General features: G+C 32.8%; 2 protein-coding genes across 2 annotated transcripts; one reads left to right on the plus strand and one right to left on the minus strand.

Moving 5' to 3' along the window:
* Positions 1-1,129: 1,129 nt before the first annotated feature.
* Positions 1,130-15,020, plus strand: LOC133196819 (uncharacterized). Its single transcript, XM_061332675.1, has 4 exons — positions 1,130-1,177; positions 8,937-9,228; positions 9,373-9,452; positions 14,616-15,020. The coding sequence occupies exons 1-4, from the start codon at positions 1,130-1,132 to the stop codon at positions 15,018-15,020; spliced, it is 825 nt and encodes a 274-aa protein (XP_061188659.1).
* Positions 15,021-18,709: 3,689 nt separating this feature from the next.
* Positions 18,710-22,595, minus strand: LOC133197314 (heat shock 70 kDa protein 12A-like). The gene is made up of 6 exons (XM_061333281.1): positions 22,590-22,595; positions 21,362-21,405; positions 20,964-21,254; positions 20,349-20,576; positions 20,053-20,221; positions 18,710-19,767 (listed from the first exon to the last, which is right to left on the minus strand). The coding sequence occupies exons 3-6, from the start codon at positions 21,225-21,227 to the stop codon at positions 18,710-18,712; spliced, it is 1,719 nt and encodes a 572-aa protein (XP_061189265.1). The 5' UTR covers positions 21,228-21,254; positions 21,362-21,405; positions 22,590-22,595.
* Positions 22,596-24,269: the final 1,674 nt, after the last annotated feature.

The following is a 24,269-nucleotide window of genomic DNA, read 5'->3' on the forward strand; positions in this document are numbered from 1 at the left end:
CCCTATGATCACATATTTAAGTGGGGTCAAATTTTCGAGGTATGAAGAAAAATCATTGGTTCAAAGGAGGGGGGGGGGTGATTTCGAGGTTGGACAAGTTTGAATGAAGTATGAATGCATATGAATTTTTTACATTTCGTGGTGGACATAAATTTGTGAGTCTCTTCGTACCTCGAAAGCAACGAAAATTAACCCCCATGAAATTTAGTGTTTTCAAAATATAAATTTGACAATAAATGAGCTCATAATTCTTTGTTTCAGCATGCTTCCCTCCTTTTTTGCAAAAAAAACCCTTTGTTTACACATCCTTTTATTTCAGTGATTTCGTGAAAGGAAATGAGTTACGACTTGAGTCAACATGTAATTTCAAGCATGATATTTTTTATTTTATTTTCAAACAAAAAAATTCTGAAAAAGTTTTATAGACAAACAGATTCCAACAGAATTATAGATTTGTTAAGTTTTATGATCAGCTAAGGGTTTTTAACAAATCAAAATTCTTTTCAGGTGTCCTGAGTCACTCAGATGTCCTATATCTATCTGATTTTGTCCCTCTTCGTGCATTGTGCGTCGTCTGTTAGATTTCAATATGTAAGTCTTTTCTCTGGAACCACTGAACTTATTTCAACAAATTTAAGCAGATAGCATCTATAGAAGAAGGGGAACAAAATGGTTAATTTAATGCTGTCTGAATCCCCACCACCCTACCACGACCACTACCTTGAGATCTGAGGGGTGGGACTAAAACCATCAAAATTAATCTTTAAAAATCTTTTTTATCCTTGGACATCAATTAGTCAAAATTTTTAGCATGATGGGAATGAACATTGACATCTCTGTTAAAATCTTGAAATGCGTGACCCCAGGGTCAGGAGTTTTGGTATTATAAAATGATTCAGAAAAAAACAAATTCTTTGAAAATCTCTTGCTTCTTTGTATTTAACAGACAAACTAAATGCGTAAATATAATCAGTGGCGTCTTTTAATAAATTGTGAAATTCATGGCTCTGGATTAGGGATTCTGTTATGGCGGGGCTTTATAAATCATATAGTGAAAAGGCATTAATCGTATGATAATCTTGTTTCCTGCTCCTTGGTATTAGACAGACTAACTGTTTGAATATTAACGATGAGCAAGGGGGCATTCATCCAGATTTATGAAATTCAAAGCATCAGGGTAAGGGATTATGGAGCTAGCTAGGGCGGGCCCTATTGATCATATAGTAAAAATGTGGTTTTGATGACTAAGAGTGCTTCTTCCAGAATTATGAAATGCATGGCCCCTAACTGAGGCAGTGATTCTTGATTAAGTGTGGGGCTCTGTTATGATTATATATGGGAGTTTTGTCCTCTGCCGTAAGGGAGGTCCCTCCCCTGGTTTTTCACCTTTCATAATTAAACTTTTATGTATTATGATAAAGTACTGATATCTTGTTATGTCGGTTGATTATGATGGAGTGTAGATTGCACAGGCAAGTTTCAGTTTGTGGCTGATTACAGACTAACTGTTTTACTGATCCCTTACTGTCATAATTCTCTTGTTGATGGATTGAAATATGAAGGTAACGAACAGTATTCAATCCCGAAAGTCTAATGAAACGATGCAAATTTGGAGCAAAACAAACGTGGACCCCAAAATGTAGAGGTGGGATCAGTTGCTGTGGAAGAGTGAGCATCCCCTGCCGACCGGTCACACCCTCCATGTGCTCCTTGTCATGATCGAACCCCCCCCCCCCCCGAATAATCCGTAGACAATTCGATGTATCAATAATGGCCTAACAATTAGTATGAAAAACGTAAGAGCATTTGACCCAATGATAGGTTGTGTGTGCTGACAAAGTCATTGTATCGACCATAAAACTTGCAAAATGATGACTTCAAACGAGACTGTTGATATCCTTGTTTCATCAACTTGTTTGCGAATAGCTTGCCTCGTTTTAGAAATTGTAGATTTTCAAATTATTTTATGTTACTATCTAAAATCCTATACATCTCGTAAAGTATTATGCTATACTCAAGTGACCGTTAAAGTATTGGCCCTTTTGTTTAAATTTTTGGCCCAGGTGTGCAATCGTTAAAAAAAGTAAATTTTGAAATCATACTCATAAAAGGTACGCTCCGTGATCGGAAGGTCGTGAGATCGAATCTCGGCAGCGACTGACCTAAGTCGATAAAAAATAACTAATAGCAACTGTTCCTTCGCCATGCCTTCGGCACTTTGAAGTGAAAGTTGCGGGTCCTTCGGATGAGACCTTAAAAACCGAGGCCCCGTTTCACGGCAGACGTTGGCACGATAAAGATCCTTCACTGCTCAATGGCCCTGGGTGCCGAGTAAAGGTTAAATTTTGAAGCCCTTCACCGGTATATGGTGACGTCTCTATATGAGTGAAAAATTCTCGAATGGGACGTAAAACAACACACAATCAATCAATCATTAAAGGTATTTTACGTCTCAGCTATCAGGTAAACATCAGTAAACACCACAAAAGATAAATTCCAGCGATATGCAAATAAGTTGTCATAGTTAATTCCTCAAAAATTGTAACATTATCAAAATAAAATTTGACAAACTTTCCTTACTCAAGAGTTTTGCGCAGCCTACCTTTGACATGACTTAGAACTAAACGCTTATTTTTATTGAGTTTTTGGCTAAAGTAAGTTTCTTAGAAGCATCATGTCAGCTAGGTTAAGCTTTAATTTCTTTGATAGAAATTTTCAAAACATATCTCGTGTTTCATTTAAACCTGAAATGATTAATTGTATACCTGGCATAAAAGCTTTGCATATTAATATTGCACAAAAATTCATTAAATTTTTTTTAATTCATTCCTTCTGGATTTGAGATAACATACATATGACGTATTGTCAATTAGCAATGGTTATTTCCATTCTTATGTCGATACGAAATATCCCGGTGAGCTTGAGATAAAAGATACCACAGAGTCTGACACATCTGTTTCATATTTGGATATTTTACTTGAAAGAGACGTTAATGGTAATCTAACAACCAAGCTTTATGATAAACGTGATGACTTTAACTTTTCAATCGTCAACTTCCCTTACTTATGCAGCAATATATCTTCATCACCTGCATACGGGGTATATATCTCTCAGTTGATTCGATACGCAAGAGCATGTATGTACAATTTCTAAAACGAGGTAAATTATTGACAAACAAGTTGATGAAACAAGAATATCAGCAGTCTCGTTTAAAGTCATCATTTCGTAAGTTCTATGGTAGATACAATGACCTTGTCAGCAAATACAATTTATCATTGAGTCAAATGCTGACTGACGTTTTTCATACTAATTGTTAAGCCATTATTTACACACTGAATTGTCGACGGATTTTTCCGTTATTTCCCGATTATGACAAGGAGCACACGGCGGGTGTGACCGGTCGGCAGGGGATGCTTACTCCTCCATGGCACCTGATCCCATCTCTGATGTTTTGGAGGTCCGTGTTTGCTCTGCTCTTATTTTGTAATGTTTAATGGACTTTTGAGCTTGAATACTGTTCGTTATCTCAATATATTTCATCCATAATTCTAATCGTTTGATTCCTTGATTCTCAGAAATAAAAGATATTGTTTCAAATAATTCATTGCAAGTCTTTCAGTCAAACACACTAGGGGTCAGCAATGCATGTACTTTATAATAGAAAATACCTAGAATCCTATCCAGGATGAGAGCTACTTCCTTTCCTTATTCAGGGTTTGTTCAAGAATTTATAATATATGTATATTTGTAATATATATGTCCTTATTCAGGAATGATGGTTCTTATTAGGAACCAAGCAAGTCAACTGACTGACAAATACTACAAGAATCAATTATATACTGTAGATTCCATATTTCACGGGAGTATTTAATATCGCGAAATGGGCCTAGTACGTCAAATCGCGAGAAAAATAATTCGCGAGTGGACGATTGAATTAGAGGTTTTGCATACATGTAATCGCCATAAGAATAAAAGCAAGTAATTCAATTTCGCGAGTGGAGCTTTTGTTTCACATAAGATATTTTCCTCGCGTATATTTAGAAATCTACAGTATACATATTTGTAATTATAATAATGATCACGTAATAATAGTCAAATTATTACAAGACAATTTAGCGACATCTTTGACAAGTATAATAAGAAAGACAGCCACAGCATAAAAAGCATTCAATTTAACTTTTAAAGTAACTTTAATCCTCACCATTTTTCTTGATGTACCTGCTCCATAAATAAGTTTGGACTTTATTATTGTTAATTGACTGTCTTAAAGATACACACGCTATAACTTGCGTCAGTTAAAAATAAAGTTGGAAATTTATTTATTTTGTTTACCAAATAAAGTTACGAAGATATTGTAAATTACACAATTGGAAATGAACGCATTATAAAGATCTCAAATTATAATTATTTATTATCCTACTAGGAAAGTAATGCTATATTTAAATTCATGCATTATGTGACACCGTCGCTACTTTCAGATTGATAAACAAAAATGGCGTCAAGAAAACGAGGTAGGCCGTTTGGTATACAAAATAGCTTCTGACATGGATGACATATGTTTTATGTTTAAAGATACTTATCTTTGAAAACAACCATTATTAACCATCTACTCTGTAATGACAGATATTTACTTTTATTCAAAATAGTAGTCAAAATGCAACGTACCTCGTTGTCTATGATTTCCCGCGGACATGCGTGTCTATATACTGTTTACGTACTTCCTTCATCAATATTCATGAATAGGCTGAATTCTTAATTGCAGATCTTGCTTAATTGTTTTGTAATTACAACGACTTATTTAGTAATACTTTGTGGAAAGTAAGTATTTTTTATTACATCATGTTTCTCAAATCATTTAAACATTTTGATTCACATAAAAAAATCACGTTTATACAGCGTGTATATCTTTGAAATGCATGATAAACATTAGTTTTAAACAACTTTGTTTTATAATATTATTTTTATTGCCTAAAATTTAAAGTTTAGCGTTAATTTAAGTACGTATACGTCGAACAAGCAAAAGTAAATAAAACTTTCGGTCTTTTCGAAAATTAATATCTTTGTAAAACTGACACTTCAATATCAAAATTCTACAATTTTCCATTGTAATCTATCATTTCCCATTTGTATTGTATAATATTTCATTTGTATTGTATAATTTTTCCTTTTTATTGTAAAATGTTCCATTTTAATTGTAAAATTATTCATTTGTATATTTTTTCTATCTGGAAAATTATACAATGCAAATGTAAAATTATACAATACAAATAGAAAATTATGAATTTAGAATTGGAAAATATACAATACAAATGTAAAATTATACAATACAAATAGAAAATTATGTATTTAGAATTGGAAGTTATACAATACAAATGGAAAAAAACAAATTATGCAACGTTGAAATGCAATAAACAGCCTGAAGGGGAAACAATTTCTAGAATATTTCAAATATCATGTTTTCTGTAATTAAAAAATGTACAAATTCTGATTTAAGTCGAAAACTACTAGTATTTCATGATCCTTGGGAGACTTAATCAATTCAACTTATAATTTCACAATGCATAGTACTTGTAATGAAAGTCATATTTTGTACATTAGAATTGACTTTTCTCAAAAAATGAATGTTCAAGCAACTTTTAAGTAAAACTGGGGATGGCCATCTATGTTTTGAACAGTGTGTTCAATCCAAATAGTTTCCAAACGCAATTTCAATATATTCGACTCAAAATTAAAGCTCAAGATAGCTCAGTTTTTTTAGATATTGATTGATTGATTGATTGTATGTTGTTTTACGTCCCATTCGAGAATTTTTCACTCATATAGAGACGTCACCATATACCGGTGAAGGACTTCAAATTTTGACCTTTACTCGGCACTCAGGGCCATTGAGCAGTGAGGGATCTTTAACGTGCAATCGCCTGCCGTGACACGGGGCCTCGGTTTTTAAGGTCTCATCCGAAGGACCCACAACTTTCACTTTAAAGTGCCGAGCGCATGGCGAAGGAACAGTTGCTACCCATTTTTTATCGACTTAGGCCAGTCGCGGCCGAGATTCGAACTCACAACCTCCCGATCACGAAGCGAGCGCTGTACCGACTGAGCTACCGTGAACGGTTTTTAGATATTGATATAAAGCACATGTTTCATACCAGTTTTTATTTCTTTTATATAATACCTGGTTCACTTAAATAGACATATATAGACTCCATTATTTGAATTATTCACAAAATTCACATACTAGGTAAGTATATATCTCTCTATTCTACAGCTGAGGTTAGGTAGGCTGATTTTATCTTGAAGTAACGTGTGCATTGACGTATTACAGTGTAAATGGAGTTCTGACAATACGTTGTTGTACGATAATCGAAACAATTTTAATTACTCCAGGACACTAACGAAATGAAAGTAACCTGCAATTACTGGGTTTATCAGTATTGGCTTCTTTAGAGAGACATCCTGTTTACAAAATAAAGATTAGTAAGTAGAACTATTTAACAATAATTTTTAAGTTTCTTTTTCAGTCTTAGCCAGGGATTTCATTTTTAAAGTGGACTGGGGCTATTGAAGATATCCAAGGAATATTCTATTCAAGTTATTAAAGGATTTTTATTTTCAATCAAAGGTTGTTATTATATATGAAGAAATGTATTTTATTTGCATCACCATGTGACATTATAGCAGTTATAATGTCTCGGCTTCTCGAAGAAGATTTTTCAAGATTTGCTCCACCCTAACCCTGGCGGTCATCATTTGAAGAAACTTGAATCTATGCTACCTGAGGATTTTTCATATCAATATGACTAATCATTGCTTTCCTTTTCTTAAGAAGATTTTAAAAGATTTATTTCCTATATATTGCTATGTAGTACATGCTACTTTGATCCCCCATGTGGCCCCACCCTACATCCTGGGGTCATGATCTGAATAAACTTAAATCTACACTATCTCAGGATGCTTTCACAATATGACTAATCATGACTTTGTTGTTATTGATAAGAAGATTTATAAAGATTTTTTTTCTACTTTTTCCTGTGTAAAACTTTGATCCCTCATTCTGGCCCAATCTTAACCCCCAGAGTCATTATTTGAACAAATTTGAATTTATACTTCCATAGAGTGCTTCAAATTCAACATAGCTAACCGTGGCTTTGCTGTTCTTAAGATGATTTTTAACATTTATTTCCAAATTCTTCGTATGTAAAATATTGATCCAACATTGTGGTCCCATCCTACACCTATATGATGGGTTATGATTTAATCAACCTTGAATCTACACTATGTGGTAAAGTTTCACATAAGATTGGTTCTTAAGAAGATTTTTTAAAAGATGCCATCAAATTTTCACTATTTCTTAATTATCTCATCTTGAAAGAGGCCGTGACCCTTAATTTGAACCATTTTGCATCCGCCTCACCCAAGGTTGCTTTCCGGCAAGTTTGGTTGATATTGGTGTAGAGGTTCTTGAGAAGAGTCAAAAATGTGAACAGTTTACAGATTGACCGACGCCGAACAAAATGTTGTCGGAAAAGCTTGCTTGAGCTTTCAGCTCGAATGAGCTTAAATTCTGTGTCAATTCTACTATCGTTAAAGGTAAGAAATGTACTCTGTATTCTGTGATGAACAAAAATCATCATACTCAGAGAGTATTTTAAACTATATGTAAGTGTCCATATTGCTCCCCAAACGAATTCTGGGAACATAAGTTTTTTTCCATGCCTTCTTCTTATTACTCTGTTTTATACTTTCTTCCCCTTTACATTTTTGTCTGCGAGTGATCTCGAAAACTACTCGTCCTATTGAGATGAAATCTCTTTTGGATTAGTAGGCATGTGTAATATGTGTTGATCTTTCGTGTGCACGTGCATTAATATGTTTCTGTAAGTATGTGCAATTGTTGAAACAACGTGTATAATTAAAATACTTTTAACTTACCTTTTTTTTATATGAAACACGTTGAAACTTAGTATATAAAGATACATGTATATGTATAGTGTAGATAAGGTGATGTGGGGCATATGCAAGAAAGCATGCAGATCATGCATGTGTGCTGCGCTATGATTAGCTGATACAAAAATTTCCATGATCTCCTTGTTTTTGTTGTTTCTTGTTTTTTAATACTTTGAAATTTAAATTGTACGTATAAGGTTCCACAATATGATATTAGGAAATATTCTTTAAAATGTGTAAGCAAGTGTACTGCTATTTGATAGGCTGAAAATTTAAATGGATATAATTAACTTTCTTATTTTTCAACAAAGAAATTAGAATATGGATAAGAATAAAGTGTTCCAACGTTATAGTAATATTAAAATGAATGCAGGGCATGCAAGTCGTGTGCTGAATTCTTATTGAATCTAAAATGGTTGTTTCTCTCTATTTTATCAATGTAATTCTTTGAAATTTAAAAAGTAGATACATATTTTAAGTCGCTAGAAGATATATCTAATCTAAAAGAATTTCGTAGAAAATAAAGTGTCGAATTGTTTTTGTTTATTTTAATGAAGCTTGTAGGAAATTAGACACCTTAAGGAAAAGGTTCCTTCAAGCAACATGTTTAACTGTTCCAGTTACTGGTACATGTACATTTCTTGATTTTACATCTTTTATTGTTCAAAGATCTAGACAATGGTATTAAGTTAAGACATTGATATCCGAATAAAGGATCAAATTTATGGTAAGTATGTATTTTGAATATTTGACATAAATAAAATAAGGAAACTGATTTTTGAAAGAAAGTAGCAGATATAAAAAAAAAACAGTGTGTGAAAATATTTACATCAAACCTATATTTATTTTTACTATAACGTTAAAAATGTTTGTCTTTTGCAATAAGTACTCTCGGTTTAAATATTAAATCAACTGCTGGACAACACAAATGACAAATTCGAAATATTTTAGCAAGTGAATGATGATTAAGTCCATTTGTTTATGTTTAGGCTACTTACGCATCAAAGATTTCATCAAAGTCTAAAAGACTTTATGTGGCTGCCATTGGTTTTGGAACAACTTACACTGGATTAGCATATTCCTCAAAAGCTGCATGGAAAAATGTTGTTGTTAGGAACTGGAATGGTGGTAAATTTGTATCAAATAAAACCCCAACTGCTCTTTTATTGAATCCTGATAAGTCTTTCAATTCATTTGGGTACGAGGCAGAGGAGAAGTATGCACAACTAGCCGAGATGGAGTTTGATGATGAGGAAGAAGACATAAGCAAAAAAGATTGTAGTGAATATTATTTCTTTCATTGTTTTAAAATGATCTTACGTAAAAATTGTGTAAGTCGTTTTACTTTTTTCAATCATGTGAAGACATAAGTCAACATTTTGCGTTTACTTTGGTGGCTTGAGCTAATATTATTACAATTTTCAGAGATTGAGCAGAAAAGGTACAATCAAAGACGAGACAGGGAAGACACTAGAAGCGATGACAGTGTTTACATTGTCTATCAAGTATTTGCTGGAAGAGCTAATGCCTTATGGCTCGAATGGAATACATTGATATTAGTATCAATGACATTTATTTTGTCTTTACCGTACCAGCAGTCTGGGGAAATGCATCCAGAATGTTTATGAGAGAGGCAACAATGAGCGTATGAATATTATTTATTCATCTTTTAAGGACATACGCAACGTACCTTACCTAATGATAATTTTTCAAGATATTCTTAATTTAAGATTATAGTGCCATCAGATGTTCGTAGACAAAAAATCAGCATGCATTACCAGGGGTTTTGAAAAGATACCAATTGATGAAAATTCTTGTATAATTCAAAGAAAAATATACAAAAATTACTGAACATGTATTCTAGATGTTTTGTTCATCCAAACTTGTTTTAGAAGAAGTGTACAACCGCATATATAGACATTAAAATGTAGCACAAAGTTCCTTTAAGTATCGGAACTATTCAACTCCAAGGGAAAAGACAATAAAGTTCAAACTACGTTGCGTATGTCCTTAAATGATCTGAATTGAGCCCTATACGGTTTATCAAAACTTGTTCGTCCTTTTATGCAGCAGAATCAAAGATTTTTCCCAGTCAATCAATTTTATTTATTTTATAATGCATTGATTAATGAACTGAATTTATATCCTGGGTGACTGATTCTGAATAACAGGGTTTTTTTTACGAACAAATGATCGGAATTGCTTTATATGTTTTGGGCGTGGTATGGAAATTACAGATTATAGGATTTAGAGATCTATATGGGGAATAACTTAGAAATAATTATACGTGAAACATTGCAAATTTGATATTTAGGCTGGAATATCTTAAAACCAACTGGCAATTGCTACGGAGTCTGAAGTTGCATTTGGAGAAAGAAGATACAGAGAGCACTGACGAATTTCTAAACACAGTTTCAGCAAACATGAAGTATATGGTTGTGGATATAGGAGGTAAACTGTGGATATAAACCTCAAAAGACGACGTAATTTCTACTTGAGTCTAATGAAAAAAAATTATATGAGCATTTGTCATCCGACAATCACGCTAATTTTCCCATTTAGTATTACACAATTCTTCCGTAAAATGTGCAGTTTTTATATCAATTTTTTAAGTTTTACGAAATCTTATCGTAAATTTTATATGGAATGTCCAAACAATTAAGTGAGTAAAAATGGCGTCAGAATGGAGTGGGATGTCTTTTCTCTTCATTCTATAAAGTTTTACCCCATGAAGAAACTGGCATAGACCTTTGAAATGTTTAAATGGGCTGCAGAGAAATAAAAATTATTCAGAGTGCCTGCTCTTAAAGTGCCGAAAAAAGACTCAGAGAGAGGAGAAACACACTCTTAATTATCGATTTGTATTCCAAGTATCCGAAGTCAGTATCGCCGAAAAATAATGTTGCTCATGCGCGGTTGAAGAAGAAATGGATCCTATAATTTTTTTTGATCGACGTATTAAAGAAAACTTGGACGGAAGCTTAAAACTTCATCAATGCGCGTAGCGCATTGACGGAAAAGTTTTCCAAATTTTCTTTGATACGTCGATCAAAGAAAAAATTAAAACATTCATTTCTTATCATTTAATATTTATCTTTCAATGACGAGATTCAACATGAAAACAAGTGATTGCGGAACATACAGCTTAACTTTGATAATATATTACCTAAATATAAATACGCAGAGTAATTGATAACACATGGCCGTAGGAACCGGTGGGGGGGGGGGGGTCGTGCCCCCCCCAAAAAAAAAAATTGCCGATATACAGTTTACTATAAAAAACATAGATACTATATGCTTTTGCCCCCTCAATTAAAACGTTTGATGGCCTTTTTTTTTTTGCTTGTCAAGGAATTTTTGGTAGTTGATAGTGCCCCCTCAACTGAAAATGTATAGCTGTGCCCCCCCCCCCCCCAACTGAAATTGCTTCCTACGGGCCTGTAACCATCACGATCAAAGAACGTTCACAAGTACATGTACTAATCTGTTTTTAACAATATCACATAAATAACTTACCAGTTATATTATAACCCATTAGGTGTGTATGTACTTCGAACTTTTCCCGGTAAGCTGATATATTCGTAAATGTAAGGGAAACTACTCCAAATAACCCTGCAAATTCTCTTTAGGTCACCGAAATTTTGACTTTCATTTGCATCATTTGCGCATGTCAGCCTCTGACTTTCAAACCCAACATATATATATATATATATATATATATATATATATATATATATATATATATATATATAATTATCCATGCAAAACACCTAGCTGCCTGGAAAGAGCTCTGCTACCAACTGTTCAACATTGAAAGAATAACGTCTTCGCTCAGTGTCTTTTTCTCATGCATTCGTTTCCTAATAATTAACAGCTTAAAAGTATTCTTCAGCTTTGGAAGCATAAAAACATTTCTTCACAGTTCTTGTGTTCATACCAGTTATCTCAAAGACAAATATTTAACATATAAATGATGATCACTTTTCTTCTTTCCCTAATTTGTTTAGCAAAGGGGAATAATACGAAAAAGAAACGAAAGTAAACAACCCAGGAACGTAACGGACAAGTTTTGAAATTCAAATTCAGGAAAATAGAGTATTTCTTTACAAAGTAATCAGGAAGGGGGGATATGTAAAGTCAGCCAAAGAAGTTCCGACTGCCAAATGCAAGTGAACTCCAAATTCTATTGATGCACTTATAAAAAGAATTTTTTAGCAAATCAGAATAAATTATTTTAAAGAAATTAAATGATAAGAAATTCCCAAGTTATGCTTGCATAATCAAGTGAGTATCATCTCCTATGAATAGATCCATTCACAGTATTATGCATTGAAATCATTGTTCATGACATTATAAAGTCATTTATTATCATACCCGCACTATCTAAAGAAAGTTAGGGTATATTGTTGTTACCCTGGTTCCTCCGTCCATCTGTCACACTATCTATCCTCTTCCGCAAACTCCTCTTTTATTTTAAGAAGTAGCCAATTAATCTTTCGGAATATGATAGATGTTGTCCTGTAGATGTGCAATACGTTTTTGGAATTTTCAGTTTTACCCTGGGGGTTCCCTGAACTACTTTTACATTTTATTCAGTAGCCAATTCATCCTTGGGAAGATAATTGGTGGAATCCTGTAGATTTGCAATAAAGTTTCGGAATTTTCATTTTCGCCCTTGGGGGTCAAAAATGACGTTTTTCTAATTAGAATTGGTTCCCAGAACTCCTCTAACAATTTACGCAGTAGCCAAATTATATTGCTGCTGTCCTGCGGATGTGCAGGAAGGTTTTGGAATTTTCATTTTCACCCTAGGGAGTCAAATGGCGATCGACAAATTACATGTTTTCTAATGTAAAAAACCTGGTTCCCAGAACTCCAACCTTGGCAATTAGTTTTGAATGGTTGAAGTTAGTGCTTTTATTATACACGTGTATTCCTTGTGACAAGACCATTTCTTGGGTACCAACTGTTTTGACCCTTTGACCTATACCTTTGAATTTGACCTACTATTGAAAACTTTATCCTTGGCCATAAGTTTTGAATGTTTAGAAAGAGGGATTTCATATTTCATAAGCGTTTTGTTTGTGAAAAGACCTTCCCTTGGATACCGACAATTTTGACCATTTGATCTTGGAGTTTGACCTACTTTTTAAAACATAAAACTTTGTCCATAATTTTTGAACACTTGGTGCGAGGGTTTTCTATATTAACATATGTATTTCTTGCGAAAAGAACTTTTCTTGGGTACCAACAATTTTGACACTTTAACCTTAGAGAAAGTATATGTACCTCGCACTTCGTGCCCGGTCGATATGCTTTATCTAAGGTGTATATATCTAGATATTGACCTCATCAAAAGGCTATATTTGTATATTAGAAACATGGATTTAAAAAAAAAACACATTTGGTATTTACTTATTATAAAAATAATAAAAGAAATATAGTCTTTTGATTTAGTACAGACCTTAGATATATAGATCTTAGAGAAAGCATATTTATTTTTCTAAGGTGTATAATCTAGGGATAGTCTCATCAAAACGCTATATTTGTATAATAAACAAGACGCGTTGCATTCTTTACTTAAGTCCAGGGAATGATTAATCTCGACAAGAAAATGTTTTGAGGCAGAGTGAGTGGACATATATATATATATATATAATATTAGGGATGGAAATTTGTTACCGGTTAACCGATTACTCGGTCGGAACGATGGTAATCGGTTGGCAAATCTGTAATCGGTTAGTTGGCAATATATATATATATATATATATATATATATATATATATATATATATATATATATATATATATATATATATATATATGTAAACTTCCTTAAAAATCAATTTTCACCGTAAAAAAATCTCTGAATGTTTCCCACATTTATTTCAGCCAACTTGGAGGTAATTAATTAATTAATTTAGGCTCTTCAAATGGAGGTCGTTGGAGGTAATTCGTTAGTTTGCGAAGTGTTATTTGCTGTTTAAACACCATGCCGTTATACTACAAGTCCTGTATCTCTTTAACGATTTAATTCATTAAAATTACTGTAAACTGATTACAATGTGTATTTTACCGTCTATCTTCTGGAGTTGTCAGCCATATTATATTTTTTACCAAACATTGCAAATTAAGTGTTAGTTCGGTCTCATTTTCTGTTTATGGTGATAATGCAAAATGATCTTGTGCAACATCTGGTCTGAAAAATCATGTCTTAAATATCTGATGGATATTTCAGGGTTTTCTTATTTTTTTTATAGAAACTGAAATATAGCATATGAAGTGTAGTAATCAAGCATATACAAAATATTACTAAGCTTTTTTAAAAAAAAGTTTTCTAGCGTATATGAATAGAGTTTACTTGAAGGTCAGAAAAATGTGTATTTTGCGGTTAACCGATTAGCAATTTTGTATTCGAATGCCATCCCTAATATATATATATATATATATATATATATATATATATATATATATATATATATATATATATATATATATATATATATATATATATATATATATATATATATATGCATGCTTGGGAATAAATTAACACGATACTAATAGAATAGAATAGAATTATTCTTGTATTCTTGAAATTTAAATGTATCTTAAATTCCGCTTGCTTTCTTTAAATAGGAGGCACTGTTGATATAACCGTCCACTAGAAAGCCTATGATGGCACTCTCAAGGAAATATTACCAGCCACTGCAGTGCCGCTAGGAGGGACAACTGTAGACAAAGAGTTTTCTACACTTATAGAGGGAACTGCTGGCAAAGGCATATTTAAAGAACTGAAAAAGGAAAACATGGAGGACTTTATAGATATCTTTCGACAGTTCGAAACTAAAAAACGAAATGAAGCCACATCAAAAGTTCGAGTGAGTATACCTCTAAGTCTGGACAGACTTGTTAAGAAAAAGATGAAAGGTGGCATTTCTAAACTCCTTGAATCCATGTCACTGAAAACTGATATTTCATACGAGTCAAGCAGTAAAAAACTTGTTCTGTCATCAGATTTTTTTTATTGGTCTGTTCAAGAAAACAATAGATGGTATCATGCAGCATATTGATAACATTTTCGAAACCAATCAGCTAAACGATGTTAATACAATTATCGTGGTCGGTGGATTTGCAAACTTTTTCAAAACGCTCTTCAATCTCACATGTCTAAGCACAAAGGGTTCAAAAAACTGATTATCCCAGATGAAGCTGGTCTTGCTCTTGTAAAAAGCGCAGTTTATTTTGGGCATATACCAGATCTCATTTCTAGAAGAGTTTCACGCTGTACTTACGGCGTTCAAAGCTGGCCCGAATTCTGTGCAGGAAAACATCCGGATGATAAGAAAATGAAAATAAATAACTCATTCCTGTGCAAAGATGTCATGTTCCCTATCATAAAACTTGGAGAACAAATCAAAGTTGGTCAAAAAAATCCCAAGTGTTCCAAGCCCTGAAACCAAACCACACTGAACTTGAATGTGCCATATTTGTGTCAGACAAAGAAGATCCAAGATTTGTGGATGAAGAAGGCTGCTGCCAGCTTGGCATTTTAAAATTACCTTTTCCCGCTGGAACAAACTGTGCCGAAATAGAATTCGTAGAAACAATTTTTTTTTGGAGAAATTGAAATACAGTTCACAGCAAATCAGCTTGGTTCAGGAAGAATTATATCAATTTCGTTTGACATGCTAGATCCAACAAATTTACCAGACCCGTAAATATACAGACCACTTACCAAATGGGGGTGGGGGTGAACATTTATTAAATGAAAAATGATCAAAACTGACACAAACCTGAAATGATTTATGATCAGAAATATACAAGTAATTAAAGGATTTAAAAGAATGTACCTTTTTATTCTGGTTTACATAGTGTTATTGATCTTTGTTCAGTTATCCTGAGGTCTTTGACATTTCAGTAGGTCTTGTTCAAAAAATTACCTTTTCTGACCCCATCTATGTTATCAATATATGAATGTATTTGCATGTAGTCACTCAGTTCACATTCCATCTGGTCATAATACTCATGGCTATTTAACATAATTAAATATTTTATAATAGATAGATCTGACAGATTGAAGCGATTAAGACAACTCAGTAATTTAAAATAACAGATATGTAGAATTTGAAAGTAAAAATGTCAAAATGTCCAATGGTACATTTTCATCTGTGACAGTACCCCTTGCTATATGGTTTATGGAGAAACAAGTCGCTTCCTTTCGTATGTAACTGTGTATATAAGAATGATATCCCATTGGGCAAAACAACTGGTAAGCCCTGAAAATAAGATTGTTTATGTTATATATAAGCATTTATTTGAACAGTTTTGTCATAAGAACCCTTGGTTTTCATGTATTAAGAAAGGTATGGAATGAACATGCCTTTGTAAATAATAAATGGCTAAAAACTATAGTTGAACTAAGGATCAGTACGTACAGTAATGGCAAAGTGATATGACCGATTCATCCAAAGGTCATGTGTATAGAATTTTGATTTGAAAAATAAATATACTACTTAAGAAATTTAGAACAATTCTAATTAAATTTAGAACTGGAAATCATTGTCTCCAACTTGAGTCTGGGAGATGGTGTTGAATTAAAAAAAAAAAACAAAACAAAACAAAACAAAAAAAAGATAGACTTTGTAATTTCTGTAATAATGGACAAATTGCAGAAGAGTATCAATATGTTTTAGAATGTATTTTTTCAGAATGCAGGAAAAAGTATCTACCTAGTAAATATTGTAATATACCAAATTTTTATAAATTTTCAAAACTATTGTCAACTGTTGATTCTAAGGCATTAATGAAATTGTGCAGTTTCATGGCTAGAGTATATGAATAAGTCTGTCCTCCATAATTATTTTTGTTGTTTAGTTTAAAATTTGAATGAATTTCGCCATTACACATGTATCTTGTATGTTGTCTTTGTATATATTGTACATAGAACCCCATTCATTGGTTTGAGAGAATAAATTGAACTTGAACTTGAACTTGTTTCAGCTAATAGGATATCTGTCAAGGACACAAGAAATAGCAAAGAAAATGATAAATTCGAATGTACATGTATCAATTGAATCATTTATAGTCATATTACTAATATATATATTTTTTGTTAAAAAGGAACCGGAGAGATTCCTATATAGATACTTTTGTTAACTAAATGTAAACTTTAGGGTGCATCTGTATCCCCTAACTCACATACGTTTGTAATGATTTGCTACAGGTTTGTATTTTTTCATTGACTTTTAAAGTTATTTAGGCAGGGAATCCGCTTTACGAAAGACTGACATGCAATGGCTTTATAATTTTCCGAAAAGAAACTTTTACCTGTTTACCTGTACCACTAAAAATATTGAGCTTCTATGATCTAAAATTTCGTCTCAAAGATACTAAAATCCTTTTATATTCCCTACTTCACGTATACGAAATGGTTTTTTTTTTGCTACAATATACTAAAAGAGAAGCAGAGAGTGCATAACCTTTCAAGATTAAGAAGTTTGCCTAAACGAACAAGAGTTATCTCCCTTTTACTTTTAATTATTACCGTTCGGGAAAACAGAAAAACCATTGGTTCTTGAAGATCGTCTTCCAATTAATAGAATGACAAATATTTTACTTGCATCTCAATAACTGATTTAAGAGATGAAAGAGATTCCCAATGCTTTTATTACTAATATTTAAGAAATACATACATAATGCATCATAAATAAACAGATCAGCAAGTCAAACATGTTTCTTCACAAGGCAATCAAGATAATTCATATAAAAGTATAAAAAATCTTAAACAGGAATTGTTGCTTGGATGATTTATGATTTTATATTTATCCAAATGAAACAATTAGAAACCTATACAACAGAGGTAGTTTATTCATTCTTTTTTCTTCATGAACAATAATCTACCAATAAGACATAATTTACACACTTATGAAAAACTTAAAGTTGAATAAGTGAATGGCAAAATCAGAATTATCATTTACTGACATATATCATTTAATAGAATGAGATAAATGTAAACATTTGCAACACTTTAAACAATTACCCAACCTTTAAATTGAAACAATTAGAAACCTATACAACAGAGGTAGTTTATTCACTCTTTTATCTTCATGAACAATAATCTACCAATAAGACATAATTTACACATTTATGAAAAACTTAAAGTTGAATTAGTGAATGGCAAAATCAGAATTATCATTTACTGACAAATATCATTTAATAGAATGAAACAAATGTAAACATTTGCAACACTTTAAACAATTACCCAACCTTTAAATTGAAACAATTAGAAATCTATACAACAGAGATAGTTTATTCATTCTTTTTTCTTCATGAACAAAAATCTACCAATAAGACATAATTTACACACTTTTGAAAAACTTAAAGTTGAATTAGTAAATGGCAAAATCAGAATTATCATTTACTGACAAATATCATTTAATAGAATGAGAAAAATGTAAACATTTGCAACACTTTAAACAATTACCCAACCTTTAAATTGCATATCCTTTTTTAAAAAAAACTTAAATAAGTACAAATATGCCATCAAAAATAAATACCAATACTCTGCCAAATAGGATGATGTATTTTAGATATGCAAAACTTAAAACAGTGAAATAAGTATATAGTATCAAGAAGTTGGTTTAAATTCTTACAGAAGAAAAAATGTCTTTAAAGGAAATAAGTTTAAATCTAGATACAAATGATATCATTTGAAATAGGGACGATATACTTCAGTTCACATTTTCAAAGGAAACTGCAATTATCCTAGGAAATTGCATGTTGCTCGAGTAATATTTCCAGTTCTCTTTTCACGTGCTTCTATCTCCAATTCAGTTCCACTAAAATTGACACGAACTACTACCGTGCCATCTTCTCCCGGTTTTCGTGGTGTTAACTCAATTTCCATTACACCAACTAAGTGGCAAGATGGATCGTCGACATATTTTGGATCTTTTGCTGTGGAGGCATATAGTTCTAGCATTATCATAACTTGGTCATCTTTTAGTGGATGATAATCTTTAGGTTCTTGAAATTCCCCGAATCGAAGCATCTCTCCTATTTCGACATGCTTATCAAAAGCGTCATCACAGTAAAATCGATTACCGTGCTTTGTTTTCTTTTCAATTTTATCTTTTCCATTAATGAATGGTCTTTGATTGGCGAAGCCATAAGTGTATCGACAAATTCTTGATTGAATTATTGTTGGATCGAACCCAAATAATATAGCTCCTCTCAAGACAGCGAGAGATGGTTCTTCTGGCACAAGAATCGTGAAGTTTTTGAAATGTTCCCTGAGCATTTGGATAAGATAGGGTGATTCCGCAAACCCTCCAACAAACAGTATTGAATCTACATTGCCCCCATATTTTAGAATGTTTTCAATACAGTTTATAATCCCCTTTAAAGAAAATTCAAGAAAAGACTTAAAGAGTTTCCATTTCATGAACAATTTATCTTTCTTTACTTCAACTTCCCCTTCATAGCCGAGGGATTTTATCTTTTCCTGGATGTCATGTTTTATCAATGTCTTGTACTCTTCCACAAATGAAACAGGAATTCTCATAACAACCTTTTCTTGGTCTTCTGATTTGGTTGTTGCTCTTTTTTTAATTTCAAAATTAGTGAGAATTTCAACCCAGTCTGAAGGATATTTTTGTTTGATCGTTTCTAAAACACTGTTCCCGAATAATTCTTGTAGAAATTTCAGAAATCTTTTATTGACCTGGTTTCCCCCGTAGTCTCCACCGCTGGCTTTGTGAAGTTCACGAAGTCCTTTTCCCTCAAGCACCTGATGAAGAGTTATGTCTACCGTACCACCTACACCAAAAACATTTTTTTACAATTTACATGTACAACAAAGAGTTTTAAAGAACACGAATAATGTAATACACGAATATATGTAAATTCTAAAAAATGAAATATAAATCTTTTATTTGTATTTATCAATTTAATACAATTATGTATCCATTTGAGTTTCCATTGTGTACAGTACGTAAATGTTCAACATGCATGTTCATTTTCTGTCATCATCATTAAAAGATTTGATCAAATGTTTTCAAACATATCCAACGATAAAACTATGTTTAATCATGTTTAATTTACCTCCCATATCTACGACCAGATAGGTAGAATTATCTGGTATTGATTCAAAAGCTTTAGTTACTCCTCCTATTCCATCATTCGATGACACATACACGTCTATTGTGCGACATAGCACGCTGGCTGCTTCTGGTTCTAGAGCTATTGCCATTTGATTGACGGGTATACCAGCCTATTGCATATTTTTGAAAACATTAATAATACAAACCAATGGAACAATTGTAGTTCTAAAGCTTCACGAAATGTGTACACATTCATTTAACAAGAGGTAAAGTGGATAAATATTGTTTAGTGCATACTTTTGTGGCAGCCTCTCTCATGAAGTATTTAGCTTTCAGGCTCCAAATAGCAGGTACAGTTATCACCCAAAATATATCTCTCATCTCAAAAGATGATCCACCAAAACGGTTGACAAAATTTGAAATCAGATTATCGGAGAAAAACTTTATTACACTGGAGAAAACTACTATTGCTGACAAACTTTTCTGACCCGTAACATCTGTAATTTTAGTTTCCAGTGACAGATCCTGGAAAAAGAATATAATCCAACTTAAAGAAAATAAGATTGAAATAACATGCATAGCGAACGCTATTATTGTATTTCAAATGATAGATGATTAACAACAAAAAAAAAAACAAACAAACAAAAAAAAACAAAAAACAAAAAAAAAACAACAGAAACTAACAGGGCTTAAACAGATTCATATTATTCACAAAAAATTCTTCATATAGAAAGATTTCATCAATTTATCGGAACGCTTCGCAAATGTGGTTCATCCTTGGTCTTTAAAACTTATTTTCACTGCCGGTTTTATTTTTTTATGATTCCTGGTGATGAACTGTTTCATGCTATTATAATATGATATCGACACCTTATCAGAAAATGGTAAGAGAGGTCAAGGACATACATGTACCTCTGTTTCATACAGACGCATTTTAAAATCTTGGAAGAAATAAAATTTGCCAAGATCCTCTTCATATGGATTTTCCTGCATGTATGCAATGGCATCGTATCCAAACTTGAGGAAGGTCTTATCTGGTCCAAATAAGACTGCCGTGGGTGCTTTAGTTGTCATCGCGTCCCCGGATGACCACGTTGGTAGTTGAATTGTGGTATCTGACCTATTCAATGCAAATGCATAACCACTGTATTTTGTACCGAAGTCTATAGCTGCCATTACTGGGTATTTGCACAAACTTGGGATCTGAAATTTATAAAAGCAAATCATTTTAATCCGATTTTCTTTATTTGATTCCTATATTGATGCTTTGAATAAATGTCATTACTTCCGTTTGAAAGACTATAACTCACTCTCACATTTGTCTCTAAGATGTCATCATAAATTTCTTCTTGTTTCTACAAAGACGATGGAGTGAATAAATACAGTTCGAATACATGAACAATACATGGGTTGATCAAATTCAACACTTTTTATTCTATATAATACATTAAGGCTTAATAAAGAGATACTCTTACCGAGTTGGCATCATTAAAATAGCATTATGATATTGTATGATAATAAATGAGTACAAAATAAATTCCGGACAAGGTTAATGCTGGAAATTCAATTACTTACTTAAAGTCTGTATAAATGGAGTTTTTACAGCCATTATAAAGAATTATGAAAGTACTAAGGTTTAGCAGACTTTTTAAGACACTGCAGTAGCTTCAAATATAGAAATGAAACCATGGTAATTTCAAATTGTGTATTCTTTGCTTGCATCTGTATATTCAAATTCATTTCGAAGCACAGTCGATGCTTATTTAATTTGGTGGTATTTGTGATCTATATAATATGTCAAGTATATACGACATGTAGACAAGCCCGTTTAAGACTGATACATAGAAACAATCCAATGCAGAGAACGAACTGTGCATATGAAACATGCATTTAATCCATGCTAGTATTTTTTTATTTGTTAAATATAAAAATATCAATACATCAATGAATGATTAATTATATGATATCTATAATAAAATATATGGAGATAACAAACAGTATTCAACCTCAAAGGTCCATTTAACAATACAAATTTTGGAGTAGAGCAAACACGGACCTCTAAAACATCAGAGGTGGGATCGGGTGCCACGGAGGAATGAGGATCCCCTGCCGACCGGTTACACCCGCCGTGTGCTCCTTGTTATGATCGGGAAATAACGGAAAAATCCGTCGACAATTCAGTGGGTGAATAATGGTATATCAATATGTATGAAAAACATCAGTCAGCATTTTACTTAATGATAAATTGTATTTGCTGACAAGGTCATTGTATCGACCAAAGAACTTACGACCGAGACTTAAACGAGACTGCTGATATTCTTGTTTCATCAACTGTTTGTCAATAACTTACCTCGTTTTAGAAATTGTTCATACGTAGAGCATGCTTTTGCGTATTGAATCAACTGAGATAAATATGGGGAGGGTAAGAGAGTCTCAAAATAGCAACACTGTATATGTGGAGTTAGAACTTGATTTTAAATAGATAGTAAAGCATTCGTTTCAGTTCCTCTGTAAGAAAGTTTGATTCCTAACTTACACTTTGGATTTCAGCATAAACATGTGGGTTGGAAGCAGAAGACTGAAATAAAAGAGACTTTCATCAGACAGTTTTTCACATTTCTTAAAACGCTATCCTCTTTATTTACTTGAGAGTAAACTTAACTACTGTAGACGTACATTTTTCTGGGTTGGTTTAATTTACTCTTTATTACGCAGTCAAAATTTTACGTGGAAAGGATGACTGCACTTAACGCCTGTTTCGGGTCTTTTTCGGTTGCTTCTGCTTTTATATATAAACCTTATTTCACTTTTGTATATTTATGAAAGAATCCTGTCAAATTGGAACCAAATTTAAATTTTAAAATGATTTTAGACTGTGATATAATAAAATGACTCAATGTTTTTGTCCTTACTGCTTTCCAAATATAGTGAATTTACACTTACCTGCCCTTGATTGAACATCAGTAGAATGTTAAACGTAGAACAAGACAACATGCGCTGACTATTTATAAAGTCAGTAAAAAAGTGGGCGTACGGAGATTCAAGAAATTGTGATGAACCCTGCCTTTGAAAACAGATTCGAACTTCATAAATACACACTTTTATTAAATGTAAATTTATGTAATTTTTGTTTATAAACAACTATGTTACTGAACTTTTTACGTAATCAGTAGACATGTGCCTGGGATGTTTTTAACCAAACCACGTGATTAATTGAACCAATCAGAATTGCGGAAAGGGACGCTATCTTAGTCTGTCTTTTGTAATCGAAGTACTCAGCATCGTGCCTTAATTGTTTGTTATTATTTTGCCTTTATTCCAACGTTACATTCTACTTTCGTTTTCTAAATATCGAGTCATGTGATACCAACGGTTTTATGGATATATTTGAGACATTTCGGGATCTATTGTGATTTTTCCTATACTGTGATAAACTACCAATCATGAATCGGACTCGTGTTAATCGACAGTCCTACGATGACTCTCTTCCAGAAAATTGGTCTGTTAAAAAACTTAGAGACGAACTGAGACTGAAAGGCATCAAACAGCCACAGAATACCAGACATAGTGTACTAGTGTCTTTATATAAGCAAACTGTGACTACAAATGAAGAGACAAGAACAGCGCTGGAATCGAGACGTCAAAAAACAGTTACACCCAACCAAGACGTTAGAACAGAACTACCAGGCGTAGTTAAGGACCTTACATCAACAGTACAGAACCTATAAAGCAGCATGATTTCATTGACGGAAAGAGTCAACACCATGTCTCGATCGCAAACGTCTATACCAGCGGCTGCTGGTAGCGAGGAACAATTACGCCAGTCGGGAGCCCAAACTACCACTTCACGAAATGACGCTACCCCGGTGATATCCGGAACTCCTCGAGAGACGAGGGAAACAGAAAACTACACTCCAAATTCCAAATACATGGGAATTTTAATGGCCAACATGAACGAGTTTAACCTTGTTTAAATGAGTGAGAGCCCCCAAAAGACATAAAAAATTCCCTTGTATTTGGAATTTTTTTCAAATCCCCAAATTCAAAGAAAGTAAAGGTTTATTAAAGCTTTATTATTAAAAATTACAAATTGTGTACTCAATACACATAATGCCTGCTGTATTCTTACCAGGCTTTAATTTCACATTTAGTATCCTGCCGGAATCTCCCCAGGTACTTAAATTATCATCAACCATCTGGGCTCCCCCCAGGTTGATA

The sequence above is a fragment of the Saccostrea echinata genome, unplaced genomic scaffold, assembly GCF_033153115.1.
Source record: "Saccostrea echinata isolate AGI-Se365-2 ecotype Australia unplaced genomic scaffold, CSIRO_AGI_Sech_v1 ptg000030l, whole genome shotgun sequence".
NCBI lineage: Eukaryota > Metazoa > Mollusca > Bivalvia > Ostreida > Ostreidae > Saccostrea > Saccostrea echinata.

What these genes read in the sequence shown, in the direction of transcription:
- LOC133196819 (XM_061332675.1), top strand. Translation starts at nt 1,130, where the DNA reads ATGAGCAAGGGGGCATTCATCCAGATTTATGAAATTCAAAGCATCAGG. An exon ending in ATGAAATTCAAAGCATCAGG is followed by an intron (nt 1,178 to 8,936) that starts GTAAGGGATTAT and finishes GTTTATGTTTAG; the next exon opens with GCTACTTACGCATCAAAGAT. An exon ending in GTGTTTACATTGTCTATCAA is followed by an intron (nt 9,453 to 14,615) that starts GTATTTGCTGGA and finishes ACCGTCCACTAG; the next exon opens with AAAGCCTATGATGGCACTCT.
- LOC133197314 (XM_061333281.1), bottom strand. Translation starts at nt 21,227, where the DNA reads ATGGCAGCTATAGACTTCGGTACAAAATACAGTGGTTATGCATTTGCA. An exon ending in TGCGTCTGTATGAAACAGAG is followed by an intron (nt 20,577 to 20,963) that starts GTACATGTATGT and finishes TTCTTTTTCCAG; the next exon opens with GATCTGTCACTGGAAACTAA. An exon ending in TCTGGTCGTAGATATGGGAG is followed by an intron (nt 19,768 to 20,052) that starts GTAAATTAAACA and finishes TTTTTGGTGTAG; the next exon opens with GTGGTACGGTAGACATAACT.